At 40.9% G+C, this 20,043-nt stretch overlaps 1 protein-coding gene across 1 annotated transcript; it reads right to left on the bottom strand.

Moving 5' to 3' along the window:
- Positions 1–1,897: 1,897 nt before the first annotated feature.
- TXNRD3 (thioredoxin reductase 3) lies at positions 1,898–19,252 on the bottom strand. The gene is made up of 16 exons (XM_066195321.1): positions 19,058–19,252; positions 13,547–13,607; positions 11,874–11,983; positions 11,580–11,693; positions 9,760–9,832; positions 8,780–8,899; positions 8,234–8,376; positions 6,753–6,868; positions 6,425–6,650; positions 6,104–6,196; positions 5,582–5,658; positions 4,882–5,038; positions 4,573–4,680; positions 3,596–3,691; positions 3,249–3,383; positions 1,898–3,116 (listed from the first exon to the last, which is right to left on the bottom strand). Exons 1-16 carry the CDS (start codon positions 19,181–19,183, stop codon positions 3,054–3,056), a joined length of 1,818 nt encoding a protein of 605 aa, XP_066051418.1. The 5' UTR covers positions 19,184–19,252; the 3' UTR covers positions 1,898–3,053.
- Positions 19,253–20,043: the final 791 nt, after the last annotated feature.

Raw genomic sequence — 20,043 nt, 5'->3', positions numbered from 1 at the left:
CAAAACCACAAAGCGCATGACATTCAATAGATCCACTACTATTTTTAGTTAAAATGCTTGATCCTTCCTTCCTCTGTTGTTCCCATCTCTTCTAAGGCACATCCAGGAATTTTTCCCTTGCCAATATTCAGGAAAGGCTTGACAAGCACAGGATTTAAACATGTACTTTTAACTTCAGTTTAGAGCTAAGGAAAAAAACCAACCCTATTTTTCAATTTTCTGCCAGTATGAGATGCACTGAAACAGGGAAAACACTTCAAGTTTTTGTCAAAAGCAGCTCCAGGGGGAATTGTGAGAATCAGAAGCTTTAAACAGTTCAGTTACCCAGGAAAAGTCTTCTGTGTCTAATTTTGGCATTTCATGGCTTATTACAGAATATTCAGCTCCCCCTTTTGTCTCTTACTTGCCCCCATAGTTCTTGCACAGGTCAACTTTAGCTGCTTGTGTTACTCAAGACAAATTACAGTGCTCAAGATTTAATTAGAACTTACGCTATGTGGAAAGCCATCTACTAATTTGATGATTGTCTTCCATGTTTACAATAACTATAATCATAACTACGTCTGGACCCGAAATGGATAAATTTCACCAGTAAGTTAAAAAAAAACCCACACAGCTTTGCTGTGTTCATCCACTGTTTCAAAAGCTCCAGTTGAGATACAGAGTGCCATAATTATCAGAGAATCTAGACAAGCAGCTAAGCACAGATTCAGTCACAACCAAGCATTTTCAACTACAGCTTATAAAAGGTTCCTGGTATTAAAGCATTAATAAATATCAGAGTGTTTTAAGAACATAGATCTTCAGAACTTATTGAACAATATTTATGACAATAGAAATCTAAACACCAATTTGCTTTTAATGCCACTGCTGGAGTGTCCTTACTACCCAAATTCAGGGTATCTATTTTGTTGCTACAGGTTCCACTTCTCAGACCTTACCTTCTTCTCTAACACCTACTGTCCAGCTTAAAATTTTGGCTTTGATCTATGTCTTGTGGTCACAGCACATTTTATTTTACATGTGAGCCTACTGAAACACAAGTGACATGTTCACTTCCACTAGTTATAAGCTACTTACTGTGTATTTTAACTGGGGAGTTGAAAGCTTAAAGAGTAACTGTAAAAGTTCTCAGTGCCACCAGCTCTATGTGGCATAGACAGGCAGGGAGAGCCAGGGCAAGTGTGACATAAGGAACACCTGCAAATTAGGACACTGTTGCAAGTGGCAATTATTGATCAATTAATATGAATTTGCAAATCAAATCTCAATTTGAAAAAAAACCTCAATTAGTGCTTACTAATAGAGAATTCAGCAATTTGCACACATTGACTTGGCTTCCTCCTTCACTTCCTCTCCAACAGGGCTACACCAGGTAAAAACTTTGCTATTCCCAGTCAATTTGTCATCATTTCTATGGGACCAGAAAAAACTCCCCACAGCTCTGCAGCAAAGCAGCAACTGCAGTTCAGCAAGCACCTTGAAGGTATTTTGCAGTGCTACTGAGTAAAACCCCAAAGTCACCAAGAGTTACTAAGCTTGAACACCAGCAAGATTTGCTGCTAACACCCTAACCAGATTCTACCGAGCATCTTTGAGCTGTGTTGCAGTTAAACAATACCACCTTAAGGTATTCAGAATCTTCTGGAACATATCAAACTAGTATAAAACTTTTCTTTCAAGTTTGAACTCACCTAAATTCAATTCTGTATACCTGAAAAGAAGCACATTTCATATCTTGAGCAAACCCCCAGGGGAGACAAGACAATTTGCTTCTCCATTTGAAAGACTACAATATGCACAAGTTCATAGAGGTTTTAGTACTGTATGGGATACACAACATAACTGAAGCCAAATAAAATCTCCGCCAACATAAACCACGAGGCCAGACACCATAGAGTGTTGTATGCATTGTTTATTGAACTTCAAATTCCACAGTAGGTCACAGATTAAATAGTTAAAAACTGGTTACTATCATACAACGTTCAGAGCAGTCTTTCAAAACAGCTCTTTGGACAAAACTAAGAGCCAGTTTCAAGCACAATTCCCCCAGGACAGAATGCTAGGGGTGGAAGAGAGCTTCAAACTACTGACAGTACACAACACAACACAAAGCACAGCAGGTCATTGCTCTGGGATGCCACATGATTGAGCAACACCTTCTGCCTCCATGGGCAGGTACCTACTGTGTTAGTGGGACAGAGTCTGCTCCTCCGGGGCTTCAGCATTCCTCATAACAGCACAGGCATAATTCTGGGTTCTGTGAGGTTTTAAATTACAGAGCTGAAACCAGATTTAAGCAAACTGACATGGTCTTGTGCTTACGCTCTTTAGCCTTGACACACAAGATGCCTACAACTCAAATTTTTATTTTAAAGACATGATGTCACCTGAGGTCAGAAAACTGTGAATGTGAACAACAGTGGTGTCTTAGGTTGCTTACTCTGAAGTTCTAGACTGGTTGGGATGGGAGACTAGTGCTTGAACTGCACTGCTCAACACTGCATCCTATTTATGCCATCTTGCCTCAACTGAACATACAATTAGGTATAACAAAACACATCAAAAAGATGAATCAGTCAACTGTAAACTGTTGGCAAGAAATCACTCAATTATGTATTTGTCTTCTATTTCAAGCATTTGTACAAGACACTGGAACTAGAAGCATTAGCTTTAATTTGTGCAATTTGAGAATTTCCTTCAGGAGGACTTCAGTCATCCGACTAGACAAGACCCTCCCAGCCTTGCCTGGCAGCCATCGGTCGTTGCTCACCTCGCAAGAAGGTTCCGAGCTACAACGTCAAAAACGCACCTCAGTGCCAATTCCAGGCAAAGTCAGGATTTACAGTCTGAGATTTCCCTGCTGTTTTACTGTTCCCATGTGCAACACAACTCACACTGAGGAAGCCTCTCCAAGGCACCACTCCCAGCTGCAGCACATACAGTGGTACTGATGCAAACGTTTACTTTGTTGCAAAGCAGTTGGATGTATTAGAGCTTCCACAGGACCAAGAGTGCACAACATGGAAACACATAAAACAGCAGGTTTAACCTCAGCAGCCCTTCTGAGTGATGTCCTGTCCAGAAGATTTGGTAATATCCATTGTAGTGAACACCTGTAAGAGACCAAAAGAAGAGTTTATTTACTGCTGCCTGCATCATCATCCACATGGCTACTGATCTCCTTCTGGGTAAAACTGCCTTCAAGAGCAGGTTTTAAATCAGGCAGTGCCTTCCCCCTTTCTTACCTCTGCACAAGTAGGATGAATACCAATCGTTTCATCAAGTAATTCTTTGGTGAGACCACATTTGATTGCAGCAGCAAAACCTTGGGTAACTTCACCAGCATTGGGTCCAAGAACATGCAGTCCTATCACACGATTCTTCAAAACAGGTAAGAGGAAAGCACGAGTTGGTACCAGACAAATTTTGACAAAAGCTCTAGTATGTAACTCCCACCACACTTAAAATATCATGCAAGCAGGTCAATAGCAGAGTCTTTGAGAAAAAAATTAACTACTTCAAATAAGGTAGCTCTGCAGTTCTTTCCATTTCAAGAACACCCTCAGCATATCCATTCCACCTTGCAACTTACATTGTCCTGTTTATTGCAGATAATCTTTGCATAACAGGTATTGTTATCTCTGCCTGGCACTGTCCACTCAAGTGGCCAGAACAAAGTGTGATAAACCTGGTAGGAAAACAAGAAAAAAAGCATTAGAATTTCATGGATTCAGTCAGGCACAATTCTACTTTTTAATATCTTTATAAATAGTTTGACATTTAATGCACTGTATTCTTGTCCACAACAAACTAGACGAGTAATATTTTTCCACTCAGCCCACAGAGCCCATCTTCCAAAACTCAGCAGAGGAAGACTTGGCTCAAACCACATAGCTCTGATTTAAACACTTGATAAAAACAGCAACAGCTACCATATACAGTAGTTGCAAATCAAACTTTCAGAAAGAGAAGTGCAAAATTAATATCCAGTTACTATAAGTTTAAACCTATTATGCAAAACAGGCAACAGCAGAAGCTCAATAATGCCAAATGATTTTGAAAGATGTAAGGAATTAAAGACAAGGCATGCAAGCAGCTTCAAAATAACTCCCCAGAGATTTGCAGAAGCCAGAAATTACCATAAAATGGGGAAGTTATCCCCAATACTCCTACAGACATATGTTAAGGTCAGCAAAAAATAAATTCACAATTCAAGTACAGTGAACCAACAGAATAGTTCATCCCAGGAGTTTGGTACACTTCAGCAACAAAAGCCTTTAACTCACGACAACAAAAAATACTCCTACAGCTCTGCAACCCATGTCTGGCCTCCTGAAGTCAAATGCTACTCAGCCACTTACAAATAATTATGCACAATTCTAATGGCATTAAGTCCAGTCCTGGGTTTCTGTGAGTCCCCTATCTTGCTGGCCAGATGAAATCACAGCCACAACAGTTCCACCCATCTAAACTTCTCATCTTGTTAACACTATACCTTGAGAATAAAGCAGCACGGCCCAAGAAAAACACCCTCAAGCTACAAGTTAATGGACTCTTCGGTGTTCTTACCTCCAAGTTTTGCTTTCCAAATTCTTCTATGGCTCTTTCTTCAGGATACCCACAGCTGCCATACTCTAAAGGGGTAAATACTGTTGTTGGTACATTGATATAGTCACACTAAAAATAAAAATGAAAAATTGTATTTAGACTATGCAAGCTCTATACAGTACACAACAGAAAAAGTTATATAAGAACTTTTCTTCTTTTTTACAAAACACCTGCAGAGCCCACAGACAAGTGGATAAATTAACTCAAGTTACTGCAGTTTTGAGGCAAAAAGCATAGAAGTAAGTTGAAGCTGTATGCTTATAGCTTTACCTTTCTGGAACTACCCCCATACAGCCTTTGGGCCAGCAGTCTCCCTGCCTGAATGGCAACTGGAGTAAGTTCAAGCTTTCCATCCAAGATATCCCCAATTGCATAAACATAAGGCACATTGGTTTGCTCTTCATCATTTACAGGGATTTTCCCATTCCTTTAAAACAAACAGAAGACCACAGAATTCAGCATCACAACTTTCCTCAGATCCTGCAAAAAACAGGGGAGAAACTCTATTCTAAGTACTAGGCTTATTTCATTAAATATACTTATGCCTTTCTTACTTCAACTGCAAACTCTTCAGAGCATCAATCACCTCCAACTCTGACACACAGCTGAAGCCTGTATTCAGTGGGCTAGTTCTGACATGAACAGTGCCTGGCTGATGACAGTCAAGCTGCTCAAACATCTTTGGACTCACAATCTTTTACCTGATTATTATAAAAGCTCTGTGCTTTCAGCAAAATGACCAACTAGTATGTATTTACTCAGAATAGTTGTTTTACAAAGTACATACTAAAGAAATTAATTTAATGGACAACTGTACTCAAATCCAGGAAAAAAAAGGTCTCAAAGGTTCACGTAATTGACATATATAAGAGTGGGAATTACAAAATATCAGTATCATGAGGTATTTTTACAAAGGTAAAAAAAAAAAATCCTTGCATTCAGTGGTTTTAGGGTGTTCAGCAATACTCACTTCTCATTGATTTTGACACCGATTGTCTGTAAACCAATATTCCTGGTACATGCATCACGACCAATGGCTATCAAAACCTAAAAAAACCCCAAAATTAAATGCAATAACTTTATGCAAGAGAAGTATAACAAAGATTTCCCTTGGTCTTTTAGTGAAAAAAACAGAAGCATATTAATAAAATTACTTCCAAATTGGTTTTTCCAGAATTTAAAAGAGCCACCAACAACTCTCTTCCATGTACAACTTGTTTTAGAGATGCAACAAACAGAAAAGCCAGAACAAAAACAGAAGCAACAACGCTGCTGAAGCAACTAAATTCCAGGCACATAAAATTCCACCCATTTTGCTGACAGGGTTCAATTAAAAGACAAATACTGAATTTTCACTTTTTTTTTTCTGCCAGTAATTTACATGAACAACTTTTTAAGGAGCAGTTCCCTTCAAGTTGTTCAAGAAAAAGTATTATTTCAATACTTTTCACGTGCATCTATAGCCATTTATTTTAAATCCAGAAATGCTTACAGTGTTATATTCTTCTTCAAGGATTTCTGGTCCCTCAGTAGACTTTGCTGTCACTTTCAGTCTTCCTGGCATTCCTTGCTCCAGCTGCTCAACCTGTGCAAAGTTTTGTAAGCTTAGAATGACCCGAAGCAGCACAGCTCACTTCCACTGTCATGCAAGCCTTGACCTACTAATCTATCATTCAGCAGCGAAAAAAAGCTCAGTCTCATAAAACATTTAAGTGTGCACGGAGCCAAGGCCGTCCCAGACAACACCTGCATTTTACATGTGCTCTTTAAAGCAATGATGTGTTAAGAGAAGACAGCTGAAGGAAGCACTTGCCTGAACAGGTACAAACTTCCTGATGAACTTCACGCCGTGCGTTTCCATGTAGGCGCCGACTCTTTCTGCCATTTCCTGGTCAAAGCCGCGCAGAAGAATGGAACGCACCATCACCGTGACATCCAGACCCAGGCCAGCCATGAACCCTGCACACTCCAGAGCCACATAGGAAGCACCCACCACCAGAGTCTTGCCAGGGCAGTAAGGCAGGGAGAAGAGGTCATCACTGAAAAGAGAAGAAGTCTAAGTTACAAGGTTCTCCCAACACGAGCTTGTTTGTCTTGGCAAATGCTAGAGCTGACAAGTCTTTTGTGCCCTTTCATCTCACCTTGTAATGCAGAATTCTTTATCTCCAGGGATACCCAAGTATCTTGGCCTTTCTCCTGTTGCCAGGACAAAGGTCTCTGCTGTGTGATAGGTTACTTGTCCTTTTCTGTTAGTTGCCTGTTGATGAAGACACAGTTAAGACAGACATTTTCACATGTTTTAAGATAAAAATTATGTAATCCTTTCCTTAATTATTGTAGATAGACTTAAAAATCAATAAGCAGTCTGAAACAAGAACTAATGCATTTAGCATTGCCATACAGGTCACTGAAGACTATAAGGCCTCACAACAGACTATAAGGCTTTTCCTCCATTAGAGCACTTAAAATCACTTACTCTTTGAATCCTGTCCATTTTAACTACTAATTTAGATCAGATTATTCATAACAACTTGACTAATAATAAGCTGAGTTATAAAAAGCCACAACAAATGAAGACAACCACCTTATTCCCCCAATAAAAGGACAACACAATGCAAGGGACAGCATAACATGGAAAAAAAAAGGTAACTAGTTACATGATTTCAGTTCAGAGGGCCCAAGAACCAATCTTGTGTGAATTATAACTAATATGACCTCTAGAAAGCCTTGGTCTTTGGAAATTTCATCTTGCCAATGCATCTCTCCTAAAATCTGACCTTCATTCTTGCTCTTTGTTAGATTTCCATCAGAGATGAAGGGAAACTTCCTCCCCATGGAGTCAACATGTAATTCAGGTTGGAAGGGATCTCAGGAGGTCATCTAGTCCAGCCTCCTGCAGGGCAGTCTTTCTATTTTACTTCATTTACTGATTAGGGACACTTATGTGGCCTGGACACTTGAACAGGTGGTACATGAAGTAAATTGAATTTACTGTTATCTTTCAGTGCAGGGCTCTTGGTTTAAAACATAAGTAGTTCAGCCTTGATATTGGAAACAGCCAATTATATCCACTGAGTGCAACAGTTGCCTTCAATATGCACTTCTAGGTTAACCTTGCTTCAGTATGATCACTTACAGCAAGATTGCCAGAACAAGCTTTGTCTTGCAAAACTGACACTTTAATTTGCATGCTGATACAGCACAAGGTTCTAGCAGAGCTCTTATGCAAGCGCTAAATCTAAATTTAATTTCAATAGTTTTTATGCTTTAATATGAGGATTTTCCAAGTTGCAAAATCATACAGATAGAGTTTCTTTTCTTCCCCCCACGACTCAGGCTGCTGAAATCAGTCATGAAGGTAGAAACTGAGACCACCCTCCTCTATTCTTATAAGACACAGGTTTACATGTATCCACATCATTCTTACATAACTAGGATTGCAAACACTGTGGCAGGTACTAAAGTACAATAACTGCTTTAATCAGTAACTTCACAAATGAGTTATTAACTTCAGTTGACCTGACATGGCAATGTTAAGAAGTGTTTTGGTGTCGAATTTTATAAGACAGTTCTAGAACATGAGTTTTCCCTCCCAGCCAAGTATTTTAAATGCAGAGTATACCTTAATTTTGTGTGGTTCCACAAATTCTCCGTAAGAATTGAGGTATGTCACAGACTTCTCTCTCAAGGACACTCGATAGCCCCAGTTTAAAGAACCAATGTAGTTCTGAATTGCTTCTACCATGACCTCCCAGTTGTGTTTAACTGAAAAAAGACACTAATTTCATATTTAAGGAAATAAAAGTGCAATGCCCCTTAAGAAAAACTTAACTTATTCATTGTACATCATGCTAAAAAACCATCATTACCAGTAATGAGGATACATATTGAGCTCTTGTTCTTCTATGTCAATATTTATGTGACTTGTTACTATCTGAACTAAGCCCATTCTACAAGCTGTCATTTATTTCAGTTAAAACAGGAAACAAAACACAATTAGTTTTCAACCCCAAAGGTTTCTATGACTCAAGAAGAAGGACACCTTCTGATTCACCTAAGGAAAGTACCGAACTGTCCCTCTAATTTATTAAGTCCAAAGTACAAGAACAGTCTTGAGCTCAGCATCTCATCTGTACAGTCTTGGTCTGCCCTCTCTGTTCTTACCAACCTTGTTCGTCATACTGCCATCCATACTTTCTTGAATCTTGGAGTGCCTGACCCAGAAGTGCTGCTTGATGCATCAACTTCTTAGGAATGCAACCTACATTTACACACGTGCCACCAAGTCCTAAGATGGAAAGAACCACGTTATTGCTTCCATGAACAGGATTTATGCTTTCCCCATCATGTACTTGGTATAATCACTCATATCACTCAGGGAGGTTTGCTATAATCACACCAGTAACATGAAATTTCTGTTACAAGGGACATTTTAAAATACAATGAACACATAAGCTTGTATTTGGTTTTAGACTCACTGACCCAAGACAGGTACAGCATGTCAAACAGACTTCAGTTACCTACTCAACAAGGCTTCAGATTTTAGTCAGTAAGGTAAAGGCTGTCAAGTAAGCAAAGCAAAAAGGCCAGAGTTCCTACAATTTAGTTTCCTCTATTACGTGGAATTTGAAATATGCCTGTGTTTGAAATAATATCTACAAGAGCACATTCATTCCTTGATTCAATTGACATTTCATTGAAGTTCTTTACTCATTCTCAGCTGCCAGCATCACTAACGAGGCCAGCCAGCAGCTGTCCTTAATTAGGGAAAGGTGAGACATAGCCATGGAGTCACTGTTCTAAAGGAAGCCTATCAGTTGTCTACAGACTAGAACTGGATGAATTAAAAGGCAAACTATCCCCACAAACAGTAGAATGTGAACATGCTTACACATACACTACCCAGATATGGTTTGAAAGTGATCAAAGCTAGAAAAACTTTTGACAAACAGAGTTAGTAATGCCCAAAACAGAAATAACCACCCAGAAAAGCAGCAGGCATGCCAGGAAAATAACTCTTGTTATCTGTGTACCAGAACTACAGGACTTCAGCCTCAATTCCTAAGAACACAAATCCATAATATGTAACATGTCAGTATGTATCACTGGTAGTCAAATATCATCAAATGCAAGGTAAAAAAACCTTACCCCATGAGGTTCCAAGAGGTGTTGGAACAACATAATCTAGTACCATTACTTTCTTTCCCAAGGCAGCAGCTTCCTATAAAAGATGGAGAAGACCAGTCAGCATTACTGAACCAAACAAGCCTGTTCACTCATTTATGGTCATGATACACTTAGCATTACTAGGCAGCTTCTTTACTACCTTCACTAGTTAGTCATTATCATACATGGCTCTTGTATCTCCTTTCCTAAACAAAAACTAAAATCCCTCAAGAACTGACTTTTTCCAAACTCTGAATGGCTCCTTGCATGTTCAATGCTGCATCCAGATCACCTTTTGCTGTCAAAAGCCATGATCTGAAAAAGGTATGAGATGGGGTCAGCAGCCTGTGATTCTCTTCTACCTCACCTAAAGAAATATTTATGCTGTTAGCTCTCCTTTCTTTCAGAAGGACAGAACTTACTTGGCATGTTCATGGATAGAAAAGAAGGTGACAAACTGGAGACATTTCAATTGAGCACCACCACATGTTGAGAGGGCTGGAGCACACCCTCTGTGAGAAGGCCAAGGGAATTTGACACATTCAACCTAGAGAAAAACTGAATTTGGAGGGGATCCAAGAGCAACCTTCCAGTACCTATGAGCAGTACACTAGGATGACTGTGCCAGGCTCTTCACAGTGGCCAAGTAGCAAAGGTTTCTTTTCCAGAATGGCTGTGGCATCCTGGCTTATTTCAAGAGCCAAATGAATGAGTTCCTGTAAAATCCTGTGTGACCTCACTGTTGATCTTGCTTGGAGCAAGGAGCTTGCATCAGATATTCTTCTAATGTCCACTCCAACCTGAATAAGCCTATTCTTCTATCCAAGGAATTACCAGGTACATATTTTTTGATTTTTCAAGCACTTTGATCAAATCTTTAGATGCCTCAAATCTGTTTAAGAATCCCTGAACATCAACTGCAATCCTGGCTCAAACAAGGTTTAGCTGGCTGTCTTGTATTTTGTGAATATCACTTTGAACAATTTGGCAATTAGCACCAAGTTTACAACTGATGTCCTAGAAGGTACTGTGAGGTAAGATCTGAACATTCTGAAAATACGCAATTGGTCAACTGAAGAATTCCACTGTCAGCTTCTCCTGCCTGCTTTGTATTTTCTAATGAAGGTTGCATGCTTGTCTGTATTGTTCAACAATTGTTAAGGCTGTCAAGAACAGCCTCACCCTGCCCAAAACATAAACTGACAGTTTAGGATACCTGGCTGAGAGATGGGAGTGTGTGTCCAAATCCACTGGGTAGCACGGAAAACTGAATCCAGACCTTAGGTCCTGAGGCACTCTGAGCACCAGCTAATTGTGTAAGGGTTTGACAATATCAGTGTGAAAGCAGCTAAAAAAGGAGCTAAAGAGTGAAGCAGCTCTTTGAAGGGAATTGCTGGAAGCACTTAATTTTAGATAACTGGTGATACAGAATCCTAAACTGTCAAAAGGCTTCAAGAGCAGCCCTTAAGTTTTCAAGATCACCATTTGGAAGTGCCTGTTTATTACATATGCAGAAGAGATAGCTAAAAAACATTTGGTTCCACCCTCAGGCAGAAAACTAAAACCTCTTATTATGATCAAGAGCTGAATAGACATTGGCTTAGAAACTGGCCCCTTAAACCATTATCCCCTGAGTGAGCACATCACTAGACCAAATAGATACTACTGGTTCATTAATTAAGAAGTTGAATAGTAATATTCATCAAAATATAGACTGTTTTAGATCAACATAATTAATAGAGAGTAACTTTTGAAGAAGTTTTACAAACCACCTGTTCTTTAATGCCACTTTCACATCATACCTTAGAACATGCAAGTCCACCTGAGCCACCACCAATAATAATGAGATCATATTCATAGGGTTCTGTAATTTGGTTGTCCCCAAGGAGTTTCTGTAGTGATCCATCCTGATAAGCCTGGGAGAGAAAAAGAAAAAAATAATCAAATTAGCACATGTTTCTGAGCAAACAACTGATAACATTGCCTCCTCTGACCTACATCACCCAGTCTACTGTGCCACACAAAATTTAACTACAATCAAACAGCAAATTCACTCAGTCTTGTCCACTTCCAGCTGATTTTTAAAGCCAAGTTACCTGATACGTTGCATCACAGCCACCAACGTGAGTTCCATTCACAAATACATTAGGCACTGTCCTCTGGTTGGTCAGCTCTACCAATACTTGTTGAATACTGGCTCCATCATCTAAGAATAAAAGAAATGTGTACATTACAAACAGATTTCAGGAAGAGAGCTTTTAGAACAACCTGAAGTATTAGAGGTTTGGACTGTGATACATTGTAAGCCTGCCAAGATGACAATTTTATTATAAACATTTCATTTGCATGTTTTCTGGACGTAATCAAGTCTTCAGAAACTACTTCTCAAAGGAGCAGGCTTGAATACAGAAATTAAATTGATATTTCAAGCCACAATTCTACAGAATGGAGTAATACTGAAGCAGTAAGAGTTGAGCTCCCGTATTTCAAGGATTTTCATCTGTCTCTGACAGTATCACATTCGATACTACACAATAACTCTTTTCCAGCTATCACAGAAGATCACACAGGCACCTTTTCTTTCATGAGAATGGTCTTATTTTGGAGTATGCTCTGTGCACAGGCACAAAATTTTGCCCAGCAGCTTTGCATTACGAGATGATGGGTAAGGAAAGTATGAACATGCTTTTCTACTTACCCTAAAGCTACCTTCCTACTTTTTCTACCCACCACACTGTCAGAAACTTTCTAGTTTTAAAATTATCATTGCTTGACCTGACCTGTCATCTGAATCATCAGCACCTACACACAGGCTCAATTTGGATCTCTCAGCAGTAAATGTGGGAATGGGAATTTGCAGTAATCACTTTGACTAAAATCTTTTTATTCCAAGATTGTATCTATTTAGCATCAGTAATCGGAGCAACTGCAAGGGAAATATATTATTAATTAGAAGTAATTTCAGGGAAAAAAAGGCTGTGCATTGTGCCTTACATATCTTGGGCTATAATTAATTCATAGTATGACAACTTGAATAAGAAGTAAAAGTAACTAAGAAGAGATGAATAAATAGCTACATTTCTCCCAAACACTGCTTAGGGAAAAAGAAAAAAAATCAAAAAGGTATCAGAACTTAAAAAAAAAGCAGAAGTTTTGTGCAGAAAAAAGTTAATAACAGACAACTGAACAGCTTACCAAAAGTGCATTTAAAAGCTTAGTAAAAGCCATATAAGAAACTATTTGTTCTTGAAACTACATTAAAAGCTACATGCATAAGGCACTGCACATGTCCTAAAACTAAAGCAGCTTGGACTTCGAGGAAAAAAAAACAACTTGAAACTAGCAGCAGCCAACTTCCTGGAAATTACCCTTTCTTCCAGTGACTCAGCACCTTTTCCAAAGAAGGTCACCCATACACCAAGTCAAACATTAACAATTCATCTGAAGCCACAAGAGAACCAGGAGTAGGAAAAAATCACAGGCTTTTTCCCCAGAAGTCATAGCTCCTTGGAGAGAAATCAGACCTCACATTCTCTATCACCTGATGATTTTTACAGAGTCAAAGCCTTCATTTATATTAAAAACACATCCTGTATAAAACCCACATTGAAGGCTAATTGCCTTTATCTCTGCATATAGTAAAATGTATTTTACTTGTTTCACATATCCCCCAGTTAGTTCAAGACAGCTTAAAGAATCATGCAGAGTCACTCATTTTTTAGTTACATTAAGCAGCAGCATGTGATACATTTTTTTTTCTCCTACTCACCAGTTACATCCAGTTCCAGTGCATAGTACTCCACGTGCATGGAGTTGAAGAGTTCCTTCACCTGCAACAGGAACAGACACCATGGCAGTGCAAAGGTTTCTCAGCTCAGGGTAAAACTTCACTGCTGGACACACACAGGTGACTTCTACAGCTCAGTTACTGTGCTCTGAGGCACAGGCTCCACACAGCTTTGGCAGTTTGGCACTTCTGTGTTTTGCGTGTTCCTCACTTAAAGCCAGAGCATTTAACCTTCCAACACAAGTCCCACTGGCTTAAGAAAGAGCTTCTAGATACAGTTTGCTTAGCTGCTGACCTCTCCACCTGTGACACTCCAAAAGCCATGGAAATGACAGCCATATAAAACACAAAGAAGAGAGAAAAAGCAGCAGCAAGATTCCTTGGTAATACAAAGAAAAAAAAAAAAAAAGAAAAGAAAAAAAGGGAGTAGAGGATAACATGCAAAACAAAACACTGACAAGGAAATAATAATAAAAAAGGACATTATAAAAAGCTGCAGAAGGAAGTAACAATTTCCAAATGTACTCAGCACTCAGCTGGGTGTTTTTTTAACCTCAGTTCTGGATGGACAAAGTGTACCATTACCTGATTCAAACCAGGCAGCCTTTTACAAACAAGATTTCTACAGTAACAGTTTTTGCTAAACTAGCATGTGAAAACAGCGCTAGCAAGAATCACTGAATGCCTAAGGGATGGACCCACCTGCCAGCATGGAGTCTGAACAGTTTTCAGACAGCTCTCTGAGGAACCTCAAATTTATTGACAGAGCTTCACTAAGAGTATGTTGAATCACACATCTAGTAAGTTTAAAGATATCTAACACATGAGGAATAAAATGTTTTTAGTATTGCTGTGATTCACTCTGTTACCGTGCTGAATACTGAGTGTTTTCTGATAAAGTTTCAGGAAAACAAGAAGATTTTGTATTCTGTACCAACTACAAATTAAGTTTCTTACCACATCACATATCAGCCATAATATTAAAAAAAAGAGCTTTGCCTCTGTAATTGATTATATTGGTTCTACAGTTTTAGGATAGTGGAAGTTCTAAGGGACATTTTCAGGCCATCTGCATGAACTCCCTGCTCAAGGCAGAGCCAAATGTGAAGGCTGATGACATTGCTCAAGCACTGCCCTCTCACCTGAAACATCCACAAGGACAGAGACACGAGAACTTCCCTGGGCTGGCTCAATGTCTGACCATCTGCACAGCAAAGAACTTACATTTTATCCCACTGGAGTGTCTGCTATTGCAACTTACGTTTGTTGGTTCTCCTCCTTTCACTCTGCAACTCAAATAACAGTCTGGTTGTCTTCCCACTTGTCAGCTGAAGGCAGCAACTAAAACCCCTGGTCAGCCTTATCAAGGTTCAACAAACTGAGCTCCTCCTTCACACATTCAGTGTATGTGATACTCCAGTCCTCTAAGCATTGAGATGAACCTTGACATTTTTTGTCCTAAGCTCACCATTACCTTCAGGCTTGCTTCCTGGAATGATTCTGCCTGAATTTCAGGCAGAATGAAAGGTAAACAGCAGTGGAACCACTCCAGACCTCCTGCTCTGCATCTGCTAAGTGCCATGCAAGATCTAAAAAGCAAAGCTTAAAGTGATTGCTACTAGGAAGTGTTAAGAATGCAGAGGCAAATCAGAAAATGAGCTGCTTGGCTGCTGGTTTAGAGCAGCCTGTTACTGGCAACAGGCAAATGTTCCTTAGTTTTTGTTTTCTTTTTTATAAAACTCTGCCAAAACATTGCAACAGCAGCTGGCAGGAGGGAAGACAGGACAGAACATCACTAAACCAAGAAAGATTACACTCAAGAAAGGACATATTTAAGGCATTCAGACCACCTTTATTCTCCACTGAAGATACTCAGAGAGAACAAAAATCAGACAAATGTCATCATCCTAATTAGAAGTAACTATTGCACTTTACAGTTATGAACAACTCATACTTGTGTTGTGGTAATGAAAATGAAAGAAGGATCACAGCAAGCACATGAGCAGTTACAAAATGTTCAGTGCAGGCAAGAGATAATAGATTACTTCGGTTTGGAGAAGGAAATGATTAGGAGGAATAGAAAGATAACACACTAATCATGAGTAACATCTAGATAAGGTGAACAGGAAATGATTTCTCAGAAATACTCACTGGAGCACTCAGCAATAACTGCATTTACCAGAAAACAATTTTGAAATGAAAAGGAAGTAAATCTCCCTAGGGAACACAACCAGAAAGCTTACTGCTATCTGGCATTGTAAAAGCCAAAATTAAAATGATACCAAAGGAGTTACTAGACCAACTAATGAAAAAGAAGATCCACTGAAAACTTTGAACTCAATAAAACTAATACAGATAATAAATTTAACAGGCAATAAAATAATAATACAGATAATAAAATAATGCAGACTCAGGTCAAGAAATTCCTGTGTCACACAGACACCACTGGAAACTTCAGTGGTGCACTGGGAGATTTTCTTCCTTATAGCCCAAAGCCAAAACTATAATTTCTCCAAATGTCTGGGATGGGATACAAGGCTACAGGGTCACTGATACAACCATTTACTTCCCTTCTCTCCAATGCAATGTCCTCAGTTACCTACTAAACTCTTTCACTTTTCACAAAAAAGTGATGGACTAGAAACACTTCCATATATTATTAAACAATAGAGAATTCGTCTGAAACCAAGAAATTGGTCTAACTTTAGGAAATTCTTCCCAGAGACGCTTTCTGTCACTAGGGTAGCTAAGCAGGTTTGAAATAAGCTTCATAACATAAAAGAAATAGTGGTATGTCATAGGTCTGCTTTTTCAAGTATCAGCTAACACTCCATAATAGCTACAGCTGAATGGGCCAGAACCCCTTGAGGATAGAGAATGTAACCTGTAATAGTATAAAATATAACTAAAATAACCAGAAACTTCTATGTAATCACAGCTGTTGCTCTTAAAATTTCAACATATCATAGTGTTCAGCCTTGCCATTTTTTCATGCTAAAAAAACTACACTTTCTTTACGCATTTCTATCTTACTTATTGTCTTTTCTGGATGCCAAGAGACTGAAGAAATGGTTAAGTTATGACAAGGACATAATTCTACCACCACCCCCTCCCTGTTAAAGCAGTCAAACAACAAATTACATTTGCAGAATAACAACAGCACAACTGCCAAGTCATGCTATTAGCTAACCTGAATACAATCACCTACTTAATTCACTTAAGGAAGTTATTTGCAGTTCTGTTTCTGAAGAAAAGTGCAATTTCAATTTTCTTCTAGCATGGATACCTCCACTTGAAATAGAGAATCCTTTCTACCCCCAAATCAGGTCCTTTCACGGCATGAGCACTAAACAGCTTTAGTGTTTTAATTATTGCTACCATAAGCACATTGCTAACAACCATCCACAGTAAAAGACAATACAACCACACTATTCATACCTGTCTAAGAACTCAGATTACAGTCTAAGTACTCAAGCTGTAACTACACTTTCAAATGATATCCACTTCATTAATTCTATAGACTTGATCAGCTAACAAGAATCCTGCATTACACATTGTTTTCCCATTCCTTTTAATAATTTCGAAGTCTTTGGCAGGAGGGATTGTTAATACCCTTAGTGTTACAGATACTCCTCATTTTATCACTTGATGTCTCACATGAGGCTTCCTTCCTCCACAAACTTTTTTCCTCTCTCTGTCTGCAATCTAGACCCCTTCTCTCCATTTTCTTTGTTATATTACCTTTCTGTTCCAAACAGGAAAATAAGCCAAGGAAATCTCCCTACCAGGGCAGTCAGCTCTTCTTTCTCCAGCCCTATTTATGACCTGTTTCTTCACAAAAAATTCATGCAGCGTTTTTCAACTCCCTGTCCCAGAAAGGGCCACAACAGAGGGCCCTCCTATTCCCTGTATTCATTCTTCCCTTTGCAAGACAGTAAGGATAATAATCCTCATATCTCATTGCTTCCCTGAAGCAAGCAGGCTGCCTCATGGAGAAGCTATGAACAAATGCAGGAAAAAAAATCTGGAATTTAATTACTGGACTAAAATCAAGTCTTTTTTTCCCCTTCTTGTCTTAGTCTAGAGCCTCTGCAATATCACAAACAGATGAAGGAAAAAGGAACAAGGTTAAAAAGTTACCATGCCATCATGTGATCGCAAACCCACTGAACTGAGTGCCATGAGCACCAGCATTTACAATCACAAGCACTAAAAGCACACAGGGCAATGCTGACAGGCACGACTAAGTATTTCTCAGTGGGCAACTCTGAAGTCCTCAAGAAACTATTTCTCCTCAGCAGAAGACAGCACTTTTGTTAACTGACTGTTTTGTTAGACTGGACCAAGACTCCAACTCTTCATTTACTGAAACTTCGAGTAAGTTGTTAAGAAGGATTTGAGCTAGGTACTGTTCTCTACTATCCGCCAAAAGCTCCTTAGACAGAAGACATTGGTTTGCTTGATCCTCCCAAACACCGAAGTTTCCTTTCTCAAAACCGCAATGAAGTTGCAAGTGAGATAGGATATATTCAGTTAAGTTTTCTGCAAGGTGGTCATAATATCTCTTCCCTCCCCAGAGTTCCCAGAACTAAAGCTAACCTAGACGTGGGAGTGAGGCTTCTGAGTATCCTCCTGGTTATTAGTTCTACTGACGAAGACCAGACCTTGATCCAACAGTTACAATTACTTTCTTCCACCACGGCCATATCAAATACGGGAGTGTGAAGTTTAAATAAAATTTCATAACATACTTTTTGTAAAGGAAAACCCATCCAGGAAACCCAAGGCCTACAAACCCTCAGACCCTGTGTGGACTTTGACCAGTGTGTAGGTATCATAAAATTCTAATGAAGGCCTTGAGTTTTCTACGAGTCTAGCTTACTAGTTATAGCCAGCCTGTGACACTGATACACAGCAGGGCTAAAAAGATATTCTTCTCTAAACATCACAATTAACCAAGAGTGCTTTTCTCTTCTTTTAACACACGCTACGACCAGGATTTAGAACACACGCACTTGCTATAGAGTCGACCTTCCTCAAATTTAGAAAGGGCAGAAAACTGAACTCATCCCTCCCGCGGGGAGCAGCTCTGCCCAAGCTGAACACCAACGTGGTACCAAACTTCCAGCGGGAAAGGAACACAGCCAGCACCCCGAGCTCCGAGCAGTTGTAGGGGTAAGGAACAAGCACACTGCGCAGAACTCGCCACAAATCTCCCAAGCGTGGCAAAGGGAAAGAACCACCACGAACGCCAGGGATCTGCGCCTGGTTTCAAGCCTGCTAAGTGGTTTTCCAGGGCTGGCACGTGGTGCTGGAGCGGGATGGATACAGCGTCACTTCGGCACGCTCCGAAGCCCGGCAGCGGCCGCCGCATCCCCGCCCGGCCCTCCCTCCGCGCCGCTTCCCCGCGGCCCGCAGGTCGGCCCCCATATGCCTCGAGGCGAGGGCCCGCGGGGGACGGCGCCCAGCGGGCTCACACCGCCGCCGCCTCACCTTGTTGCAGTAGGGGCAGTAGCTCTTGCTGAAGATCATGACGCGGTGGGAGGCGATGAGGGTCCGCACGCGGAGCTTCAGTCCGTCCCAGTCCGGGAGCCGGGTCTGTCCCGGCGGCGGCGCCATGGCGAGAGCGGCGCCTTACCCGCGGCGGCCGCGCTGACCCCCGGCCGCGCCCGCCCCTTCCGCAGCGGCCGGCGTGACGAGCCGGGCCGACCTATTCGGAGGGAGAGGGGGGGACAACTTGCCAAAGCAGGGCTCTTCGCCCTGCATTTCAGCCACGAGCACTATGAATCATTGTAAAATAATAAAAAATCTTTTATGCCACAGGAGAAAGTGTCACTATTTGCCTAAAGGCTAAGAAGAGAAGGACAAACTTACGCTGTTTAAGCCTCTCTCCCCTCTGCGAGGGGGCGTGAAGTGAGCCAACTGGAGGCCGGCGAGAGCGCGCATGAGCGGCGGGAGGGCGGTGCCGGGCGGTGCCGGGCGGGGCGCGGGCGGTGCCGCCTCAGCGCCCGCCCGGCCGGGGCTGGCAGGGCGGATAGTGCTGGGCAGGGCAGCCGGGGTGGGGGTAATTCTCTGGCCCGGCACGGAGTGCCCGGCCCCGAGCCGGCGGCGGTTTTGCCGGCCTGGAGCGATCGGCCGGGTTTGACACGCCTCGGTGCCCTCTAAGTTAGGGCGAAGTATGGGGGAAAGGCTGTTTACCCCGTCCGCCTTCACCTGCCCCTTGGGTTTTCTGCCCAGGGAGGAGAATGGGTACAAGTGGAGCGTCTCCTATAATAAAACGGATTATTTGCCAAGAGAGCAGAAAAACTTTCATTTTCTTTCACATTCCGGGGTTAAAGGAAGGGCTGGTACTGCTTATTACATCTCTGATGAGATGGACTACTCTGTTCCCACGAACGGTGGTAACTGCCCGGGCTGAAGGCTGGAAGGGGCCGTTGTCCTGGGCAGAGGCACGGGGAGAGCCCGTGTGAGGGCAGCGA

Source organism: Chamaea fasciata, unplaced genomic scaffold, assembly GCF_029207755.1.
Source record: "Chamaea fasciata isolate MVZ Bird 193981 ecotype frontalis unplaced genomic scaffold, bChaFas1.0.hap1 SCAF_13, whole genome shotgun sequence".
NCBI lineage: Eukaryota > Metazoa > Chordata > Aves > Passeriformes > Sylviidae > Chamaea > Chamaea fasciata.
The sequence above is the reverse complement of the archived record's forward strand: the minus strand, read 5'-3'. Positions and strand labels throughout refer to the sequence as shown.

Excerpts from the sequence above, each read along its gene's own strand:
- TXNRD3 (XM_066195321.1), bottom strand. The coding sequence starts at position 19,183 with ATGGCGCCGCCGCCGGGACAGACCCGGCTCCCGGACTGGGACGGACTG. Across the intron at positions 11,984-13,546 it reads ACTGGAACTGGATGTAACTG|ATGATGGAGCCAGTATTCAA; the intron begins GTGAGTAGGAGA and ends TTTTATTCTTAG. Across the intron at positions 9,833-11,579 it reads GTGGACTTGCATGTTCTAAG|GAAGCTGCTGCCTTGGGAAA; the intron begins GTATGATGTGAA and ends CATCTTTTATAG.